At 37.1% G+C, this 23,504-nt stretch overlaps 1 protein-coding gene and 1 pseudogene across 1 annotated transcript in view; both read left to right on the top strand.

The window, feature by feature from the left end:
- Positions 1-217: 217 nt before the first annotated feature.
- Positions 218-1,904, top strand: LOC145664849 (protein mago nashi homolog pseudogene; annotated as a pseudogene).
- Positions 1,877-23,504, top strand: part of LOC145664848 (uncharacterized) — a 36,135-nt gene continuing 14,507 nt past the window's right edge. Inside the window, exons 1-2 of the mRNA XM_081731863.1 lie at positions 1,877-1,980; positions 8,429-8,517. Coding sequence (XP_081587989.1) covers positions 8,449-8,517 — 69 coding nt within the window. The 5' untranslated portion in view covers positions 1,877-1,980; positions 8,429-8,448. The remainder of the gene's footprint in view (positions 1,981-8,428; positions 8,518-23,504) is intronic.

Below are 23,504 nucleotides of genomic sequence, written 5' to 3'. Positions count from 1 at the left end.
AGCCAGGGAAATGGAAGAAAATTATTTAATTTGATTACCTGTTCTCAATTACACAAAAAGGAGAATATCTGTTCCAGATATTGTTAACATAACTTTCTTTAAAAAAAAAAAGTTGAAATTGCCGTTGTGTATCTTCTAACTGTCAAGCGATACTAGCGCTCTGCGAACGTTTGATTTTAAGTAATGTCGAAGGAAGAAGAAAGAAGAGTATAAACTGTGCAACCTCAGTAAGAACTATTTTCTGTGCGTGCTTAGTCTGGAACAACAAGTATTCTTTTTTTAGAAGATTTAAGTGTCCTTGACGTTTTAGAAGCTCAAAGAACAAAGTATGAATTTTCGACATGAATTTTACGTTCGTTATTATGTTGGACACAAAGGGAGATTTGGACATGAATTCCTCGAGTTTGAATTTCGGCCGAACGGTCGAGTCCGTTATGCCAATAACTCTAGATATAAAAATGATACCATGGTGAGAAAGGAGATGTTTATTCATCCCACTGTGATGAAGGAATTGCAGCGAATTGTAGAGAACTCGGATATTCTGAAGCAAGATGATTCAAAATGGCCAAAGCCTGACAGGGAAGGAAGGCAAGAGTTAGAAATACTCACCAAAGATCGTCATGTGTGTTTCACAACCTCTAAAATAGGTTCAATTCTTGAAATTAACGACTCTAATGATCCAGAAGGATTAAGTTGTTTCTACTATTTAGTGCAAGATCTGAAATGTTTTATATTTTCTTTAATGGGATTGCATTTCAAGATACTGCCCTTTTAGCTTTGATGGAATTTGTAACTGGAAGTTGGAAAATGGGGATACATTTGTAAAAGCATATGCAGTGTACTTTCAGACATTTTCAGTGTTTCAGCTGCTTTTTTCCTCAAGCATTTAGCATAAATTTAGAATAATGTTAAAATCATAGCTTCGCAAGACATGGAACAAAGTTATAAACGCTTAGAAGTCATACCGTTAAGGGTCTTTTTAGTATCTGCTGGTTAAAACAGAAGGACATTTAAAATGTTTAATAGTTGTAAAAATATTACTACATTTGTAGTACTTGTAGTTCTGTCTTGATTACTAAGATTATTCGTAACTCTGTAATGATACAGAAAATAACTGTTAAGTCAAAATAATTTGAATCATTTCTTTATATTTCTGGTTTTGTTCTATATATGTAAAATTATAACAATATTTAAAATTATTTACTTAAAAATAGCACATCCTTAATGCAATTACACTGAAATTTTAGTAATGCTAACGTTATAGCTTCGATTTTCAATTGTTGTACGTGACAAGCGAATTTACTGTAGGTCTACTGATTTTAGACGCTCTGAAGCATAGAATAATGATAATAATGAGTTGAAACACGACGTTAATTTCATATATTTAAGGACAGAAAAAAAATCGTTTATACATACTCTTATAAGACAGTGGTGTATATCCGAAAATATATTTAAAAACTGATTAATTAATAGAAGTGCAAGTTACTGATAGACTCAGAAGTAATGAAAGATAATCAATTAATAAATGTATTGTTACCGTATCGATAATAACTGAAGTTCGCATGTTGGGTTTTTGATGCAATAGAAACCACACTGCAACATGTGTTTAGGAACTATTACTGTTATATTCAAGTAAAATAATCTAATTTATGGATTACTTATCTTGTCAGTAACGTAAAAAGTATTGGAAGCAATGTTTATTGATCACAAATTTCTAAATGTTTGAATCTATGCTTAATGAAACAGCATGTAAAAGTTTAGTTTCTGAAATTAGTGCTATTAGAGATATTGTCATATGTTAAACGGCAATGTAAAACAAGTTTTTTCTTACGTTCAGAAAAATTTAATTGTAAGTAAATACTGTATATCCATGGATATGAAAAGTGGTATCTAAATTTTAAATTTAATATTCATAATCAAAATACAAAGTCTATTGATTTATTTTAAGGCTCTAAATTGTCATAGAACAAGTATTAGTGGGTAAGTGTTAAATATTTTCTATTACTCTCTTACAAACGTAAACAATTGCCTAATCACTTTTGCGCACTGATCATTTTTCAGCATATACGAGACATGTTCAAAAACAAAACCGAATTTTCGATATAACATTTTATTGCTCATTGTACAACATTTTAAGTACAATATACTCTCGTCTATTGGCAATGCACCGTTCCCATGCTTCTGCTGTTTTTGGAAAACTTCCTGAAACATACTTTCTGAGATGGTGCACAGGACTCTTGTCGCATTGCACTGAAACTCCTCTATGGTTTAGAAACGACGTCCTTTCAAAGTGATCTTCAAGAAACGAAAAAATGCTGGAGAATAGGATGAATGGGACAACGGGAGTCTGATGTTTTGCCAGATAACTACGGATGAGAAGCGACGCACGTAGGCGCATTGGCACACTGTACCATCCAGGTCTGGTTTTCCCACTAATCAGCCTTCTTCTTGCGCACATCCCTCAACCGTGCTAAAATGTCCTGATACAAATGCTTGTTTTCCATCTAACCACGTGATACACATTCATGATGGATAATGCCTTTCCAATCAAAAGGCACATTATCAACATCACCTTGATCTTTACCAATTACTCAGTGCTTTTTCTTAAAGAGGAGGCCCTGAATGAATGTATTGCCAAATTTGTAGCAAAATTTCACACACGTTGTTCAAGGCCTTTCACTGTCACTCTATCATTAAGCCGGGGAACAGCTTGTGCAGGTGCTCACTTCCGCGGTTGTAGCTCGACAACTAACGGACATAGTAAAACGCGGTAAAGGGCAATTTCTTATCTAAATCTGCCGTTAGGTGCGCTCAGTAGTCACAGTGCGCTTCCTACCGGTGGGCGTACTATTTCAAAAGCTTGGTTTCTTTTTGAACATACTTCGTATTTAGTATATAGAAAACAAGTTAAATATATATCGTCGGTTTAATAGGGGGGAAATACAGACTACAAATGACATTCTACAGTGTGTTTTTTTTCTGCTTGAGGCAGAGTGTGTGGCTCAAAAGTATCAACAAATAATATGGCAGTTGGAAACTAGTCAATGGTGTGCTCTTACTACGTTTTCCATACTTAACAACATGAGTAATTGGTTCATACTAGTTTGTCATCCTAAATAACTTGAACTAGAAATATCAATCACTGAACAAAGCAACAGTGTGTCTGATAAAGTCAATGGGCCTTATGCAGTCATTCTGAAGCAAGATTAGTGCCACACTAAAGAGTTAGACTAACATATGTTTCCTGCAGCAGTCGGGCATTCAGTATGACGTTAATCATGTCAAAACGACTCTGCATAAGGGCCAATATGTTTAGTTAATTGGCGAAACTGTTAAACACAGTTATTATTTTTAAATAAACGTTGGTTTGTTCAATGATTTATATTTCTATTTTAAGCTAATAACATGATTAAATAGTACGTTTTCTTAGAACTGAAACACATACATATTATAGAGCTAGCACGCGCCCTTGATCTATGGGGTCACTGGTTCGGTTCTCGGTGGAAAAGCCTTGAACTTCTAAGGCATTACGGTGGTTCGGATTCCACCTTAAACTGTATGTCCTTGTCTCATATAGCTTCAGAGCTGAAAAGGGACACTAAATTTCAACAAACTAACATAAACATTATACTTTTAGTAATAATAATAATGTATTTGAAATGTATTATTATTATTTTCTCGTTGTTAGTCGAGAGGGCGGCTCGGTTATTACCAACAAGTGCTTGATGTACTACGTGAGAATGGGACGAAGGCTACATTCCTATAAGTCCATTCTACCCTTAGATAAGAGTATTATGTTAAGCCAGGACAACGTTCCGTATTTTCTCAGGTGACGGGGTGTTACTGAGAAATCTTCATAATTGTAATGTTTCTTATAGAGGAAAGGAGAGAGGAAAACCTGACATAAAGATTGTTATCAGTTGATAGTTGCTACAGTTGCATTTGTGGTGACAAAAGACTTACGTATAACCTATATGAAAAGAGTGTGAGGGAAGTGATGTCTAGAAATGAAAATAAAATCTTTGAGTTTTACGTCCTACGCTAATGCCGGCTAGGCTAGAGTCAAGTGGGGTAATTGTAAAACGAAAAAACTATACTTTTGAGTGTACAGAAAGTACTGCTTAGGTTAGAAACATTTAAAAAGACCATTATATACGTTACACAAATATTTTTGAAAATAACTAAGGTGATTTCGTTATCACGTTCAATTTTTCTGGAAAAAGTGAAAACATGTGTTTTTAAATAGCCCCTGTATTTGATCTATTTTGAAACAGCAATGGTACTATTGTGAAATACCCATATGACTTATAGGATTGAAGACTTTAAAGATTATTGGGGGATTTTTTTAAATATGTATAATAGATAGATACATTTCACTATAGCAAGGGAGGAACAAAAGAAAGAAAAAAAAATAAAACAGAAACGTAACTTCTACAGTGTAAACAGAGAAATATTTTCGGAACAGTAAAGTTGATCTACGATATCATGTATAAACAATTTTCTATGTGCGTTCACAAAAGATAATTGTAATGAAGTTATTATTCAACAAGAACATTACTTAAAATTTTTATACTATTGAGTTATCTTGATAGACCATCTATTCCTTCTTTGGGGAGACATAGTGGCTCGCAGTGGTAGAGTGCTTACTTCTGATCGATTGCCGGCTAAATTTGAGGAGAACAACATTGTGTCGGTGGGATTTCTCGGATTACTCCCATTTCGTCTCACATTCTCATTCCACCAATTAGTTCATCATCATTCACTGACCTAAAGCATCCGTCTCAATGAGCATAAAGGACATAAACGTGGGAAGTTAAACCTGAAACATTTCATTTGTCATTCTGAAAAGTTGGAAACACGTCAGGAGTGTGGTGCAATGGTCAGGGTTGTTGGAAGTAGTGAAAAATGAAATGAAATCTTTAAGTCTTACGTCCCACGCTTATGCCGGTTAGGCTAAAGAAGACGGTGATGATGAGAAATGAATGAAATTGTGGAATGAAGAAAGTGGGAGGAAACGGGAGAACTCCGAGAAAATCCACGAGCACTGTATTTGTCCATCACAAAGTCCACACGGCGCGAGCTGGGACCGAACCAGGGACTCCAAGCACCGGAAGTGAATTCTCTACCACTGAGCCACTGCGCCCCCTGTTGGAAGTAATATTTTAAGGCAAAGCCCTTACTATGTAAGGAGGAGTAGCACGTCAGTGTGCAGCGAGCAAACACTGATAGTGCAACGTTTCTAATTGCCAAAGCCATGTGATAGACCTAGTATCCCATTTATATTTGAGTTGGGATCCATGTGCTAACCATACATCACTCAAAGCAATATGGTAAGCCTAGAATGCCCAGTAGTAAACGCGTTGGGGTCAACGTACTTACCACACATCACTTAATGGTCACATTTCACTTTAAGTGTGATAGGATCAGATATCCAGTAATAATGTGTGAAAACGTATTACTCAACTGAAAGCCGTCTGGTTGCTTAGAAATCTAGTAACGACATCATTGGGGTCAATTTGCTGACTATACATCACTCAACTAAAACCATTTTGGTGGGCCTAGAAACTCAGTAGCAATCGCATTTGGATCAATGTGGGGACCTCAAAAAACTCAACTATATGCAATCTGGTTGGCCTAGAAATCCAGTAAAAATAGCGTTAGGGGTCGATGTGTTCACCAGACATCACTCACTGAAAGTCGTTTGGTAGACCATAATTCGGGACTATAATATCAGAATTTTTATTATTATTATTATTATTATTATTATTATTATTATTATTATTATTATTATTATTATTATTATTATTATTATTATTATTATTATTGGTAAATTAAATATAGAGCGATGGCTTTCCAAATTGGATGCTGGAAAAGGACCATAAATTTCAAATCAACGACCCTACTAATGACTTCCCCACAGAGAGTCGAATCTAGAAGCACGCACAAATAATGCAAGAGCTCCAAATTGGCACAGACACGTGCACTTTCGTGTCGTTAAAAATATTTGTCACTGATATGAATCTATGAAACCTTTCAAGTAATATAATAAATAAAAATACCAACTGATCTGTAATGCAGAAAAGAGAAAGATGCTTATAGCAGTTTCTCAAGGAGAGCAACAGTTTTCTACTCTTTGTCATTGGCGACGAAATATGGATACTACATTACACTCTCGAGTCAAGGGCTGCCCAGAATCTACTTTAGACAACACCACTCAACTGTGCAGTTAACTTTTCCTTTCCGTCTATTGCCCAGCACACGAACCATCCAAAAGCTTCGAACGCAAACAGAAGGCCAAGAAGTGAAGAATGTTAAAAGAATAAGTAGATATTTTTTTTTCTTTCTAAGCATGATTAAAGACATTTTCTGCCAGAGAACATTACATAGTGTTACTGAAGCTAAACTGCGAAGGAACAATCTCGGATTAAAAAAAAAAGAAGTATTTGTAAATCTTTAATCATGCTTAGAAAGAAAAAAATATCTACTTATTCTTTTAACATTCTTCACTTCTTGGCCTTCTGTTTGCGTTCGAAGCTTTTGGATGGTTCGTGTGCTGGGCAATAGACGGAAAGGAAAAGTTAACTGCACAGTTGAGTGGTGTTGTCTAAAGTAGATTCTGGGCAGCCCTTGACTCGAGAGTGTAATGTAGTATCCATATTTCGTCGCCAATGACAAAGAGTAGAAAACTGTTGCTCTCCTTGACGCAACGCTCGCTGTAAATAGTTCATTGACAATCATTCGCTTGATCTTGTTGACATAATATTAAGAAGCTTAGACGTAGCCCACCAACATGACTTCTTGCTTTGGAAATGTCATTCAGATGAACACGTGGATCCACTATTACCATTTCTTTAACACGCGTAACGCTGTCCAAAGTCATAAAGGAATGAGGTCGACTCGATCACACATTATCCTGGACACATTCTCGTAAATTCTCAAGCTCTTTGCACCATCACTGCACACATCGCACTGCTAATCACTTATTCCCATTCACGGAATTCATTTCCCTGTGGATATTATATGGTTGTGTGTTCCCTGCAGGATAGGAAACAAATAAAATGTTTCTGCTTATATGGCGTGGACACCAACGATGTTATAAATAGAGGATCTGCCCATATGTATTTTCATCCTATTAAACCGATGAAGCCAAAAACAACCGAGCATCGGCACGTCTGATTGGCTACTCTCATTTCTGCCATCGTCTGATTGGCTACTTTCGTTTCCACCATGATTGTTGGCTCAAAACATTGCGATCCTATTGGGCGGAGTGGGCGGAGTAGGGGTGGCGAAACTGTGACGTATGGCTTCAAGATTTTGTTGTATGGGCAGATCCTCTATTTTATAAGATCCTTGGCGGACACCCTGGCCATTTTTGGCAACTGATAACAACGCCGTGCGCTGGAACAAATCGGTAGTTACATTAGGTCCGTTCTAAGAAAAGCCTAACGCACCTTTTCGCAAATGTATAACACGCTGTAAACGTTAAAAAAAGCCAAAGACCTTTCTATGTTTCCTCGTATATCACACTTATCCTAAAAAGAAATAAGATCGAGTACTTGAAATTCCCCCAATTTAGGAAATTCTGTGTACATCATATCAAAGGATATATAATATTATTGTCATTTTAATTAAACTATAAAAGCGTATGAAAATATTGTTTTGGTTTCTTATTTTTACTATGAAAAAAATATAATTAAAGCATAAGCAATCATCCCTATTTGGTTCTCAAACCTTTTTGCTTGTTTTCCACGACTGTAATGACGCTCGCAATCGAATCTTGTTTCCTCAGAATGACACACACTCAGAATGAAAGTTAATGGAATACAGGTTTCGTCATTATTATTATTATTATTATTATTATTATTATTATTATTATTATTATTATTATTATTATTATTATTATTATTATTATTATTATTACTCTATCAGAGTGAGTTCAAACTTGTATGCTAGTCCGTAGTTTTGGAATCCCTTGCATAGGCCTATGTTACTCTGCTTTATCTCCACTATTTGAAATTTTTGAGCTATTCTCCGCCTACTGTCTGTTGTGACATTGGGGTCGAATTACCACTAAAGAATTTGTGCTTTTACTAAGTCTACTTTTAGTCCAAATACCGGTTTATGTTTTCGACAGCAGTGTGATTAAAAACATCCTGTTTGTCCCAATTTATTTCGACTTATAAAGCACATGTCATAAAATAATAAGATGCGTGTTATGTATTCTTTAACTAATTTTCGGTCAGTTCAAAGTCTCCCATCGCGTACAGATTTTGTGGATAGATAACCTGCATCACTGTACGAATGGATTCTTGACCCACGTTTATTGTAATTATCTTCTTCGATTTGATATAAGTAATCATTTTACAAAATGTCAATGTATTTTTTTACACTTTACATTCTAAGTATTATTTATATTTTCCTTCTACAGACTCAATAATTTTATAGATAATGATTCTGGTGTCTGAAATTGTACAGAATATTGAAGTCGTAACTTGGATTATTGCAGTTGCTGGAATCGTAAGTATAACACATTAATTCATAGCATTTAATATTATTACAAATATTTGCAAATTATATTATAGAGTTTTTTTTAAATAATCATCTGCTCAGTAATATTTATGTCGGTCTTATGTCGGTAATATGTATGTGTGTGAGTGAGTGTGTAAAAACCAGGATGGATCATAAGTTCTTTGATTTTTTTTTGGGGGGGGGGGGCGTGAAACATTGATATACTATGTAAGAATTGTGATAGTTCACCTCATTCGGGAAAGAAGGTTACATTGCCTTGGGCAACATCCATGAGTGCCAAAATCTCATGATTATATTATTTGTGGATCTGCAGGCCAAAACCGCACTACGTTTTCCACGTTCAACTGTTTCAAGTCGTCGTCCTTGTAGAAAGTAAAGGCGAGGTTGGGATCTATGCAGGGTGTTGTACCAATCCAAATTTCAGAACTTTCTGGCGATTCTGGGGGGAAAAAAGAAATGAAATCTTTGAGTTTTACGTTCCACGTTTATGCCGGCTAGGCTAGGCTTATGAGAAATGATTGAAATGGTGGAATGAAGAAAGTGGGAGGAAACGGGAGAACCCCGAGAAAACCCACGCACACGGTGTTTGTCCACCACAAAGTTCACTTAGTGGGAGCAGGGTTTGAACCCGGGACCCCAGGCACCAGAGGTGAACGCTCTACTACTGAGACACCGCGGTCCCCGGCGTTTCTGCGAAATTTCACTGAGAAAAATCCGTTCTCCGGACAGCGGTATGTTAAACAAATATACGGAATCCTCTTGCTTATTACAGAAATCAGTATGGAGCATACGTTACTCACTGCCCTTAGATGTTACATCATGCCGTTGCAGGATGTCTAATATCTAACAGTCTTCCTTATATTACATACATATATGTACTATGTTACCTTCGTCAGCTATATGTTATATGTGAGATCCTGACCGCCTACATTGTTTCAGACGGAAAGTACGTACTGATGGAACACTTATATAGAAAGTATTATAAAACGTGCGTTTTCAGTTATACGTCTGCTGTACGTTAAGTCCAAAAACTACAGGAATTATGCATGTAACCTACCTTTTTAAGTACGCCACCTACATTTTTTTCTCAGTGAAAATTTATACACTGAGTGATCACTGAATTTCAACCACTCCTCCACATCAGAAAATATGGCCAGCTGCCGAGCTGATTACATAACCATCTCAAGTGGTAGTTTTACAGAGAAAGAACACACCTGAGGCTACACACTTATAATAGGAGGTGGGCAGGATATATTCACATTCCAATAGGGCATGATTGTGGGTACCCGAGCAATAGATGCGTCAATAACCCAGACAGCGATACTTGTCGGATGCGCCCGTCCCCGTGTAGTGAAGGAGTGGAAAGAAAATGGGCTAACGGTTTCCAAGAGACGGAACTCCAGGGACGTACGGAAGTTCAAAATGTGGGGCAGTGTCACGTGACAGCCAAACGAACCATTAGTGTCCAGGGATTACGTGACCAATACAATGATGGATACACAATACCCTATCCCACGCAACTATACAGTGTACACTGGGAAACATGAAGTTCCGCAGCACACGACTTTTTTTTTTTTTTATCACCGCCGACTTCGTCACGCTTGGGCACAGGAACACGCCACTTGGACCGTGGATGATTGATTAGAAAAGGATGTATTGGTCCGATATTGTGCTACTCCTCTCGGACGGGCATATGCATGTATGGCGCCAATAGCATGAAGCTATGGACCCCTTGTGCATGGTGAGTATTGTACAAGCAGGTGGGATGGCTGTATAGTTTGAGGATGTTTCTGGTGGCATGGACTGGGACCGTTGTTATGCATGGACTACAGTAAGACATCCATTGGATACCAGCAGATAGACCCTACAATACAACACTTCTACCCACACGAAGATTGCATTTTCCAGGACGACAATGCACAGTGCCACCAACACATGACTGTACTTGCTTGGCTTAAGGAACATTCCACGGATCTGTAGCATATGAAATCTCCCCTATATCACCGGATCTTAATCCTATAGAACATTTATGGGATGCTGTGGGATGAGCTCTTCGTGTCATGAATTTCGCACCGACATCTGTGGGTTCATGGTGGGATGTCATCAGGAATATATGGTGTCAGATCCCCATGGAAATCTTCAACTATCAGGTTGGTGGGCGCAATTTAGTGAGCACTCAATGTATTATGATAATTAGTGTTTCATTACGTCGTACCCTTTGAGGAAGGCTGATTAGAATACTTGAAATCTCAACTTGACTTCATTTTTCTCCCGGAAATAGGAAAGAAAACATATAATTAAAAACAAAATTTTGAAGTGATCCAACGGAAGATTACGTATTTACCCAAAAAGTGCTAATTTTTGTATAAAAAATGTAGTAATTTGAATAAGTACTGCTTTTAGAAAGAGAACAGAAATTTGGGGGTGGGTAATGGAGAGGCAGGGAATTAGCATGACTGCTTTACTTGTTTGACCCGTATGAATATACAATAAATATAATTTCTAATTGTTATGAAAAAAATCTTGAAACTAAAAACAATATAGGATATTCCGACGGTTAAATACTGAGATTAAGAATATCAAATAAAACGAAAAAAAAAAAAGAAAAACTAGGATATTACATTTCTGTTTAAAGTGCATGTATTATGCAGCGATGCAGTCACTGGCAAGATCTAACATGCACTGGAATAACCTCTGTAGATTTGCTTCTGGTTTGCCCTGAAAACTTGATGTTACAGCCCTTTGGATGTATGCGAAGAGGAGTTCTTTAAAGGATAATTTAATTTTTTTTTTAAATATAAGATAAAAGAGAGGGATTTGATGTGGGTAGTAAGACAGATGAAGAAGAACGCGCACTTGCTTTCGAGAAAGAAGTGCAGATCAGCTACTGCCAGTGAGTCGGTACATTACCATGCAGAAAGATACAAAATAACAAGTAGGGGAAGGGAGGGTAAGTTGACTGTGAAGTATCTGTCTATTGGAAATGAAGTAACTGTGTATTGGATATAAAGAAGCATGAACTTTTGAAAGCTTTGAAAGAAAACTTTGTTTAGAAGTGTACATTCTCAGACACATGTTGTAAATGCAGATTTGTTAAATAAACTCGACTAGCTTCCTTCTTTCCTTTCCGCATACCTTCAAGCACAGCCTGATACTTCCCGATTAGGTCATCATTCTTGAATTGATCAAAACTACGAGGAACAGAACAACAAGGGGTATTCAATACACGATTGGGACAGGTGCAGGATCATCGGAGAGAAGCGGATCCCACCATTGGAGGACCACCGACTCCACAAGTCAAAGAGTACCATTCTGACGGTTTATCGCCGCAGACACCTTTAAGTTTGTCACCAGAGTAGTAGAATGAAGGTGTAGAAGGACAACATCGCAAAGACGCATTATCGACGCCCCTTGCAGATCAACAGGATAGAGATCCAGATGTTGACTGTCTCTAGCTATCCAGGCTCTTCCAGGGGAGAATATTCATCATACCAGATGACTAGGACGACACCAGCTTTATTGGAACTATCAGGCTAGTGCTCATCCTTTTATCTTTTAGTCATAATCTTTCTCTTTCTCTCACCTTTTCCCCCAACTAGTCATTTTCTAAATTAGAAACATTTGAATTTTATTTAAATTCAACCACGATTTTACAGTTAAGTACCGTGTTGTGCATCAGTTCCATCCCCATTTAGTTGCATTTATTTATTTCGTATTCTGAGCTATAACTGATGACACAGCACCGGCACCGATAGTAAGCTTCTATGCATGTTTTGTCAGCCTTGTGTTGATGAAATGTTTCGATTTTATGTTCACGGCAATTATTACACTTTCGTTTTACTCTGTTAATTGTTTTATGGTTTTAAATTCAAAAGTTACGATGATATTTCACTTTTATTGACCCCATATCACTTTCGTCATCTTACCCTCCTATGCGGGTAAGGTGACTTTGTAGAAGGCCGAACTCCTTCTCCTTCATCTGCATATCAAAATGCAGATGAGGGGCACATTTACATATCATTATGTAAATAGATTAATTTGTGATAAAATTAATTGCTTGAAAATTAGTATGCATATTGAATATTATCCTATTATTATGATTAAAATGTTTAAACACCGAGCGTAGTATTAATACAATATTGTATTATGTTGTATTTATTCATGTATGTTATTTCCTTTATAGGCTAATGATATTTAAGTTTATTGCGTGCATCTCATTGCTGGGACATTGTATTATATATAGTATACATGGGGATGAAGGAAGAGAGTTATCATATTACTCTACATTGGATTAATTAACGAAGAAATAAGCATATTCTATGGATTCATGCATTTAAGTTAGAACTTTGGAAGACGGAGCTACGCTGACAGAGAATTTTTTTCTCGCGACTCTTCGTCGCCTGGAATGCTGTATGTGAGGTCCTTCACAACTCACAGTTGCAGGAAAGCACCAAATGAGTGACAGAATAAGACTCATTATACACAGGAAGGATCCTACTCACTTCCTTTAGTGAAGCAACGCTGAATTGGAAACAGTGATTACAGACGCTCAACTTCTATTGTTGAAAATGTTGTAAAAATTTTAGCGTCAACATGTGAGTTTTTGAATTTGTATAGGTGTGATTTTGTGAGCAGCGAGCTCGAAGCGTCTCTTCCGCCCCCCTTTCACCCATGGCCAGTATCGTCAGCGGACGGGCCTAGAATTTTTACCCAGGATGCACAGCAGTTTTGAAATGTTTACTTTATTTTGATTCATTTTTCTATGGTAAATATTAATATTAACGTATTACGCTCACTCGTTCTTGGAAATACCGTTCTAAATTCATGACTAATTTTGTCAACGTGTATCCCTTTTCGTGCAAGACATTTGGCTCTTGTAACTGTCAAAATTAATAATAACTAAAGATGTTTTCCTCTCTCTCTCTCCTACAAACATGGATGCCGATTAGTAGCAGACAGTTTGAAAGGCAGCCGCAGGAAAATAGGCTTATTTCAAGTACTGTGAGAGATGACAGTTTATGACAGTTATATAAATGTATTCTATGTATATTTTACTTTTATTCTGTATATCATATCATGTATTTCTCTTATTCGTAGTATTAGTTACAAGTGAAAATAATTATGTTGTTGCAAAAATTCCATAGACTTCTGTTGTGAGCAGAAGCTTCAAATGTTACCGCCATTTGAAGTTATGGCAGCACCTGTCAAAGGATTGCTGGGAGTATGTGCATCCAGAAGCAGGTTTCCGAGTTGGTATTTGCGGAAGACCTCCCAGTAGAATCGCCAGAGGCATAAAAACCTTTGTTGAAAGACTCGAAAAGGAGCGAGTCCTTCCTTTTCTTGGTTTTGGTGCGATTAATATACTTGTTCGGTGAGTGAACAAGGGAAGTTGATTCTTAGCTCTAGAAGAGAAAACGTCGTATGACTTTGGAAGGAAGTCATCTATACTTCCTTAAGTCTCGGGCAGTTTTGACCCAGGAAAACGTGTGAGCATCGGTCTCCCAGGGATTTCCTGTTGAACATACATGAACCGACATGTATCGGGAAACCGTGTGTGTGGTGAACTTTGCTTTTACTCAGTGCCTTCTATTGTGACATACATCAAAGCATTAAACAGTGCTAACTTTTGAAAAGTGGTAAAACTCAGTAATACATATTGACGACGATTTACCATGAAAAGTTACTTTTAACATAATTTTTTTTGACACAGTGCTATCTGTAACTCGTATGAAGCAGAACTAAGTAGAATTTTTTTTTTTTAAAACCCCATCTTAGCACAGGGGTACATTTACAACTTCCAGTATGGAAGGGGAAACGTAAATATATAATATCTCTAGTTTAGATATTATAGGCCTGTCACGCCATTTAAGGCAGTGCCTCCTTGGACTTTTGAACAAGGATAAAAGCAATAGGTAAATTGCTTGTTTTACGGACATATAATATGTCCACTTCAAGATAATTCGTTATCCAGCTTATCAAATTGAAAGAACATTGCAGCTTCTCCAGTGGAATGGAAATGTACAACGACGTGGTGACTTTAAGCCAGAACTGTGTGTGTGTGAGTGATATATCCGCTACAGGAACAGTGCGCCAAACATATTAAATATTTGATCAGTTTAAAAAATTTTTTTTTATAGTCGTGAAAGTGTGCATCAATATAAATTTTGTGTTATTGCATTCTTCCTCTCTGAGACTGTCAGAGACTTTGAACTCACAAAATGAGGAGCTAAAAAGTTGTAATTTAAATTCAAAGCATTTTCTGAGATCAAACAGATCTCTAAAAATTAAGTTTAACACATCCTCTTTTATTTTTTTTATATATAGTGAAAAGAAAATTTTGGTGTATATATATATATATATATATATATATATATATATATATATATATATATATATATATATATATATATATTTCATAGTGTGTGGTGAGTAGTGCACTACCGAAGGAAAGTTCAAAGTTAATGTGTAAATGGAGTGTTAACGTATTATCAGCACTCATCCTATGTTCTACAAACACGGAAATAAACCGCCATCTTTACCCAGTATTTCCATTGGTCTGTTCTTGCTGCAGGGTGAGTACCTGTTACTAATTCAAAATGTTTTGTTTTCAGGAGTGTGAGACAAGGAAGCATTTTCCCTAGTTGTTTGTATAACTGACCAGCTCTCTGAATGGGGCCCAGAGAGTATTATGCCCATAGAACCAATGCTTACAGTCATGAGTATAGTGAGTTTTAAAACAGGCTGATACCTGTTAGTTTAAAGTAGAGTTTTTTTAAAACCTATTTGTTATTTGCATAAACTCATTATAGTAGCTTCCAAGGCCATGACTGTCATACAGAGTACCTTGAGATCTGTTGTTCTGGTTAACTAAATTTCATATGCTCTACCGAATTTATATGTGGCAGTGGCGGCTTCTACAGGAGATCACCGTTCACTCCAAGCAGGGAATTATGTATGCAGATGCCTGTAATTTGCATATTAGGTAAATGGTTACCTGGTATTTGAATATTCCCAGCCACTCCACCTTATTTTATTAATTTTATTTGTGTTGGTGTTTCTTGGTATCCTTAGTTTCGGCTCTGGCTACCTGCACCTCACAATAAACTTCCTTGTTCGTGTGCTGAGCAACCATTTACCTAATATGCAAATTACAGGCATCTGCATACATAATTCCCTGCTTGGAGTGAACGGTGATCTCCTGTAGAAGCCGCCACTGTCACATATAAATTCGGTAGAGCATATGAAATTTAGTTAACCAGAACAACAGATCTCAAGGTACTCTGTATGACAGTCATGGCCTAGAAGCTACTATAGTGAGTTTATGCAAATAACAAATAGGTTTAAAAAAAATCTCTACTTTAAACTAACAGGTAGCAGCCTGTTTTAAAACTCACTATACTCATGACTGTAAGCATTGGTTCTATGGGCATAATACTCTCTGGGTCCCATTCAGAGAGCTGGTCAGTTATACAAACAACTAGGGAAAATGCTTCCTTGTCTCACACTCCTGAAAACAAAACATTTTGAATTAGTAACAGGTACTCACCCTGCAGCAAGAACAGACCAATGGAAATACTGGGTAAAGATGGCGGTTTATTTCCGTGTTTGTAGAACATAGGATGAGTGCTGATAATACGTTAACACTCCATTTACACATTAACTTTGAACTTTCCTTCGGTAGTGCACTACTCACCACACACTATGAAATATATATATATATATATATATATATATATATATATATATATATATATATATACCAAAATTTTCTTTTCACTATATATAAAAAAATAAAAGAGGATGTGTTAAACTTAATTTTTAGAGATCTGTTTGATCTCAGAAAATGCTTTGAATTTAAATTACAACTTTTTAGCTCCTCATTTTGTGAGTTCAAAGTCTCTGACAGTCTCAGAGAGGAGGAATGCAATAACACAAAATTTATATTGATGCACACTTTCACGACTATAAAAAAAAATTTTTAAACTGATCAAATATTTAATATGTTCGGCGCACTGTTCCTGTAGCGGATATATCACTCACACACACACAGTTCTGGCTTAAAGTCACCACGTCGTTGTACATTTCCATTCCACTGGAGAAGCTGCAATGTTCTTTCAATTTGATAAGCTGGATAACGAATTATCTTGAAGTGGACATATTATATGTCCGTAAAACAAGCAATTTACCTATTGCTTGGATCCTTGTTCAAAAGTCCAAGGAGGCACTGCCTTAAATGGCGTGACAGGTCTATAATATCTAAACTAGAGATATTATATATTTACGTTTCCCCTTCCATAATGGAAGTTGTAAATGTACCCCTGTGCTAAGATGGGGTTTTTAAAAAAAATTCTACTTAGTTCTGCTTCATACGAGTTACAAATAGCACTGTGTCAAAAAAAATTATGTTAAAAGTAACTTTTCATGGTAAATCGTCGTCAATATGTATTACTGAGTTTTACCACTTTTCAAAAGTTAGCACTGTTTAATGCTTTGATGTATGTCACAATAGAAGGCACTGAGTAAAAGCAAAGTTCACCACACACACGGTTTCCCGATACATGTCGGTTCATGTATGTTCAACAGGAAATCCCTGGGAGACCGATGCTCACACGTTTTCCTGGGTCAAAACTGCCCGAGACTTAAGGAAGTATAGATGACTTCCTTCCGAAGTCATACGACGTTTTCTCTTCTAGAGCTAAGAATCAACTTCCCTTGTTCACTCACCGAACAAGTATATTAATCGCACCAAAACCAAGAAAAGGAAGGACTCGCTCCTTTTCGAGTCTTTCAACAAAGGTTTTTATGCCTCTGGCGATTCTACTGGGAGGTCTTCCGCAAATACCAACTCGGAAACCTGCTTCTGGATGCACATACTCCCAGCAATCCTTTGACAGGTGCTGCCATAACTTCAAATGGCGGTAACATTTGAAGCTTCTGCTCACAACAGAAGTCTATGGAATTTTTGCAACAACATAATTATTTTCACTTGTAACTAATACTACGAATAAGAGAAATACATGATATGATATACAGAATAAAAGTAAAATATACATAGAATACATTTATATAACTGTCATAAACTGTCATCTCTCACAGTACTTGAAATAAGCCTATTTTCCTGCGGCTGCCTTTCAAACTGTCTGCTACTAATCGGCATCCATGTTTGTAGGAGAGAGAGAGAGGAAAACATCTTTAGTTATTATTAATTTTGACAGTTACAAGAGCCAAATGTCTTGCACGAAAAGGGATACACGTTGACAAAAATAGTCATGAATTTAGAACGGTATTTCCAAGAACGAGTGAGCGTAATACGTTAATATTAATATTTACCATAGAAAAATGAATCAAAATAAAGTAAACATTTCAAAACTGCTGTGCATCCTGGGTAAAAATTCTAGGCCCGTCCGCTGACGATACTGGCCATGGGTGAAAGGGGGGCGGAAGAGACGCTTCGAGCTCGCTGCTCACAAAATCACACCTATACAAATTCAAAAACTCACATGTTGACGCTAAAATTTTTACAACATTTTCAACAATAGAAGTTGAGCGTCTGTAATCACTGTTTCCAATTCAGCGTTGCTTCACTAAAGGAAGTGAGTAGGATCCTTCCTGTGTATAATGAGTCTTATTCTGTCACTCATTTGGTGCTTTCCTGCAACTGTGAGTTGTGAAGGACCTCACATACAGTATTCCAGGCGACGAAGAGTCGCGAGAAAAAAAATTCTCTGTCAGCGTAGCTCCATCTTCCAAAGTTCTAACTTAAATGCATGAATCCATAGAATATGCTTATTTCTTCGTTAATTAATCCAATGTAGAGTAACATGATAACTCTCTTCCTTCATCCCCATGTATACTATATATAATACAATGTCCCAGCAATGAGATGCACGCAATAAACTTAAATATCATTAGCCTATAAAGGAAATAACATACATGAATAAATACAACATAATACAATATTGTATTAATACTACGCTCGGTGTTTAAACATTTTAATCATAATAATAGGATAATATTCAATATGCATACTAATTTTCAAGCAATTAATTTTATCACAAATTAATCTATTTACATAATGATATGTAAATGTGCCCCTCATCTGCATTTTGATATGCAGATGAAGGAGAAGGACTTTGGCCTTCTACAACTTTCATAGGTGGGTAAGATGACGAGACAAAAAGCGAGAACAGAACTGGACTGGTTATTGTATTTCAAACGCAGTATTTTGCAGAATAAACAAATAATAACATGAATAGAAGAATATGAACACAAGCGCAATGTGATTTCAAGCACAAAAGTCACAGATGTATGCTTTGAATTTTGCTTCTGTTACAGACAATTCAGTACAAGCAGCATTGGCCCAATTCTGACACACATTACAAGCGAACCACGTTTCACTTTTACCATATTCGTTTCAAAATTTTTGTTTGAAAATTTTTCGTTTGAAATTTTTGTTTGTAAATTTTTTGTTTCATTTTTTTTGTTTCAAAATTTTTTGTTTGAAAATTTTTCAAAACTTTTCGTTTCAAATTTTTGTTTTGAAATTTTTTTAATTTTTAAGATTTTTGTTTAAAAGTTTTCGTTTCAATTTTTGTTTTGAAAACTTTGGTTTGATTTTTTTTAGTTTGAAAGTTGAAAAAAGTTTTAAATGCCATGAATCTTTCCTTTCAAAGTTTCCACCTAATTCCTAGAGAACATTGACCAGGGACCCGTCGCGCATCAAAACAAATCATCGATCACGTGACCGTACTAGCATTTGACACCCTAAGGGTCCTACCAAATTGAAAGGGGATACCCGTCCATACCTTATAACCTTATCAAAGAGGATAAATTGAGTCAATAACCGAACACGTGGTTCTACTATTTTGTACGCATGAAAGGACCACCGAAATTTTTCATGATACATATTGAGGTCCTGTACTATGCTTAAATTGAAGGGGGGACCCCTCTGCCAAATTTTAAAAAGGGTGCATCAATATGATAGGAAATGGACCCCTGTAATCATAAGACCTCATCAAAGGGGATAACTTAGGTCAAAAACAAAACACGTGGTACAACGTATTGCTTACGTTTATATTTTGGCAATTTCGTACGCCTAAAAGGGAACGAGCTGGACCATCGAAACTTATAGTGATCTATATTAGGGTCCTATACTATTACACCAAATGTATAAATTTGACAATTTCCAAAATTTAAATGGTGGGCTAAAGTGCCCCTCCAGGGTGCATTAATATACTCATGTCTTATGAAAGGTAATAGACTCCTGTATACGCCCATATAAACATATAAGGTAATAGGACCTCATCAAAGGGGATAACTTAGGTCAAAACCAACCACGTGGTACTACGTATTGCTTACGTTTATATTTGGGCAATTTGTTATCCCGAGAAGGTAACGATGTGAACCATCCAAATTTATCATAATCATATTAGGGCCATATACTATAATACCAAATGTTTAAATTTGGCAATTTCTAAAATTTAAGGGGTGGGCCAAGGAACCCCTCCCAAATTTTTAAAGGTGTGCACGAATATACCCATGTCTTAGGGGGGCGCGGTGGCTCAGTGGTAGAGCGTTCACCTCTGGTGCTTGGGGTCCCGGGTTCGATCCCAGCCCCCGCCAAGTGAACTTTGTGGTGGACAAACACCGTGCTCGTGGGTTTTCTCGGGGTTCTCCCGTTTCCTCCCACTTTCTTCATTCCACCATTTCACTCATCTCTCATTATCACCGTCTCCTTTAGCCTAACCGGCATAACCGTGGGACGTAAAACTCAAATATTTCATTTCATTTCATACCCATGTCTTATGATAGGGAATGGACACCTGTATACGCCGATATAACCATATAAGGTAATAGAACCTCGTCAACGGGGATAAGATGGGCCAAAAACCAAACACGTGGTTGTACTAAAATTTGGCAATTTTGTACCCATGAAACGGAACGAGGTGGACCACCCAAAATTATAGTGATACATACTAGGGTTCTGTACTATTATACCAAATGTTTAAATTGGGCAATTTCCAAAATTAAAGGGGTGGGTCAAAGTATCCCTCCCAAATTTTTCAAGGGGTGCATTAATATACCCATGTCTTATGAAAGGTAATAAACTCCTGTATACGCCCATATAACCATATAGGATAATAGTACCTCATCAAAGGCGATAAATTAGGTCAAAAACCTCCGAAATTTCAATTTTTGCAATTTTTTATCCATGAAAGGGAACGACATAGACCCCCAATACTGATAGAGGTACATACTATGGTCCTAGGCTACCACACCCAATTTTTAGATTTGGCAATTTCCAAAATTTAAGGGGGGTGGTCCTATGTACCCCTGCCAAAATTTAGGGGGTGGGCAAGGGTACCCCTGCCAAAATTTAGAAGGGGTGGTCATAGGTACCCCTAGGTCATAGGCCCCGGGCCAAGGTCATTGACCTTTGACCTATGACGTCACAAAGGTCGGGGTCAAAGTCCAAAGTTAGATCAGGTCACCCCCTTACTACTTTAGACATTATAGTTGTTGAATGTTCCGTGGCATTTATTTCAGTTGCTGCGGTCGCTGTAACTTCAGGAACATATTGGTTTTCGGTTGTCAATGATGGCTCGAATCAGAATTACTGAAAATCTGAAAATTTAATGGCACTAATCCTGTAGCAATGAAACCCTTTACTGCGTGACTGATCGTGGCCACCCTACTATATGCCACATTGAATGGCAGCAACATTCTTTATGCTGATTCTCTCACCTGGATGAGTCATCAAGTAGTCATCAAAGCACGGCTATATGCAGTTTTCAATAGACCATACAAGGCAACATCCAAAGGCTTCATCCGGTGGCTTATGTGCGGAGGAAATCCTAAGAGGCTAATATGATTTTCTCTGCACACGTTAACTGCCTGTAAGGTAATATGGGATGGGATGGGACTCATTGCAGATACCAGCAGAGCCAGGAGGAGCATTGTTCAAAAAGTGTTCCTGCATACGGACCTTGGGGAAAATAAAGAATGGTGGGACGTAGTTGCCAACAGCACTAAAACAACAAGCCACACTTACATTCACACCTCTTTCAGCAGAAGAAACTTTAATTACTCTTCGATTTCCTTTTGAACTTAATAGGTTTGGGGTTTTCGTGGGTACAGTTGAATAGCTCGTTTCATCCATGTTAAAAATCTGATGAGATTCAATGTGATTCTAATTTAAAACATCTTTATAGACATTAAGGAACGATTCAACATTTGTTTTGTTGAAAGCAGCTAGCCTTCCTGCAGATGAAGGTTCCGCTTTTCGCAGAGAGTAATGAAATTTATCCATAAAGGTCTTGATGAAGTCCTTGCCGGCCTTCTTCTTTTCTTGGTTGAATCGGTGAGGAATCTTCATAGTCTCAACATAGTCATAAACTATTCTTCCAAATTGCTCCCTTGTTAGGCTCACGCAGTTCGGGCGAGATGACGAATTCGCCATCTTGTCCGCATATTTAATTCGTCATCTTACGCGAAAAAGCCATTTTTTATTGCAAAAGAGACAAATCTGTCATCAAGTTACTTCTAAGTTACATTGAACTATTGATGTAATTAATATACTACATTGTTTCGAAAAAACAGAAATCATGAAGGCTGAACTGCATGAAGGCTGTGTTGCCATATCACTTCAGGACTCTAAAATTGACAAATCGTTATCTTAAACACCTCGTCAACTTACCCTCCTTTCCCCTACCAACTGCAAGGATCGGATTCTTAAGAATCCTTCTCTTATAGGCGTCCCAAGATACTCAAGTACAAAGTTGCAGTGACAGCTTGTTCCTCAAAAACAAATTAGTGGTCAATAATTCCCTTGCTGTTTTACAAACACACCAATCAGGTTTTTGAGTTTTGTGTTTGAAAAGCTACTGTATTTTCTTTTCCTTTTGGCAATGATGGTGACTTCCAGTCACGAAACATAGGAATGCTATACTACGTACAACCAGTGTTGAATTCAGACTTTTGTACAAGGGGGGCAACAAAAATTTAAGGGGTGCTGTCTTCTAAATTGTAATATAGCACAGGAATCTGTCTCAACAAAACTCACTACTTGTTGTTGTCAGGTCGTTTGCAATAACCAACTGCGTAAGTCCACATATCAAAGAAAGTCCGAAAGGGGCTACAGGACTTTAAATAAGGAGCTCACACTTACAGGAATGACATTATAGAAATTATATAAAAGATTTTTTTTTTATCTTACAAGGGAACCTTCCGAAAATGATAGTTGCAGTGAAAGATGTGACCTATGCCAATTGAAAGAGCTGTAAAAGAGATGAGCATTCCCAAAAAGTTAGCTGCCCATAGCAATAGGTTCAAGAAATATAAGGAGTGGAAGTTCGGGAAACAACAAGGTTGGACAAGGGAGAAAAGTGCAAATTCCGCAAAAAAAAAAGGGGGGGCACGGCAAAATACAATGCTGACAAGTGATTTATAGAAAGAGACTTGCCACAATAGGGAACAAATGAAGGCCACCAGTGGGTTAACGGTGTTGCCAACTGCAATGAAAAGTACATGTTTTTCAAAGAGCACTATATGAAGTGAGTGTAATATTCAGTGTCAACCTGTCATGTAGAACATAAGATATGACGTGTATAATCAATGGTACCATCTAAGAAAACAAAATAGAAAGAAACAGAAGCACGAAAAATACGGAAAAGACGGTGTTGGCCATAATGCGCCACATTTGATCACGAGCTGTGCATATTAGAATGAACAAAACAAGAAGCACCTATGCAGGAAGCCGACGTACCTAGAGTCTACAAGAAAAACGAGTTCCAAAGTTGGCAACACTGACCATGAACACCCAGACAATTCTAATATAGTTAGGCCACTCGCTTCACAAAAAGAAAATTCCGGCAACAGGCATCACTCGGAATGCATCAATGCTAGAGTAATTGAGGCAATGTCAAGTCGGGGAACATGAAATGGTTGGGTGGAGCCAACAACCGATAATAGAAGTA

The sequence above is a fragment of the Thermobia domestica genome, chromosome 11 (assembly GCF_964235325.1).
Source record: "Thermobia domestica chromosome 11, izTheDome1.hap1.1, whole genome shotgun sequence".
Taxonomy (NCBI): Eukaryota; Metazoa; Arthropoda; class Insecta; order Zygentoma; family Lepismatidae; genus Thermobia; species Thermobia domestica.
Note: the sequence above shows the minus strand (reverse complement) of the source record. Positions and strands in the feature narration are given on the sequence as shown.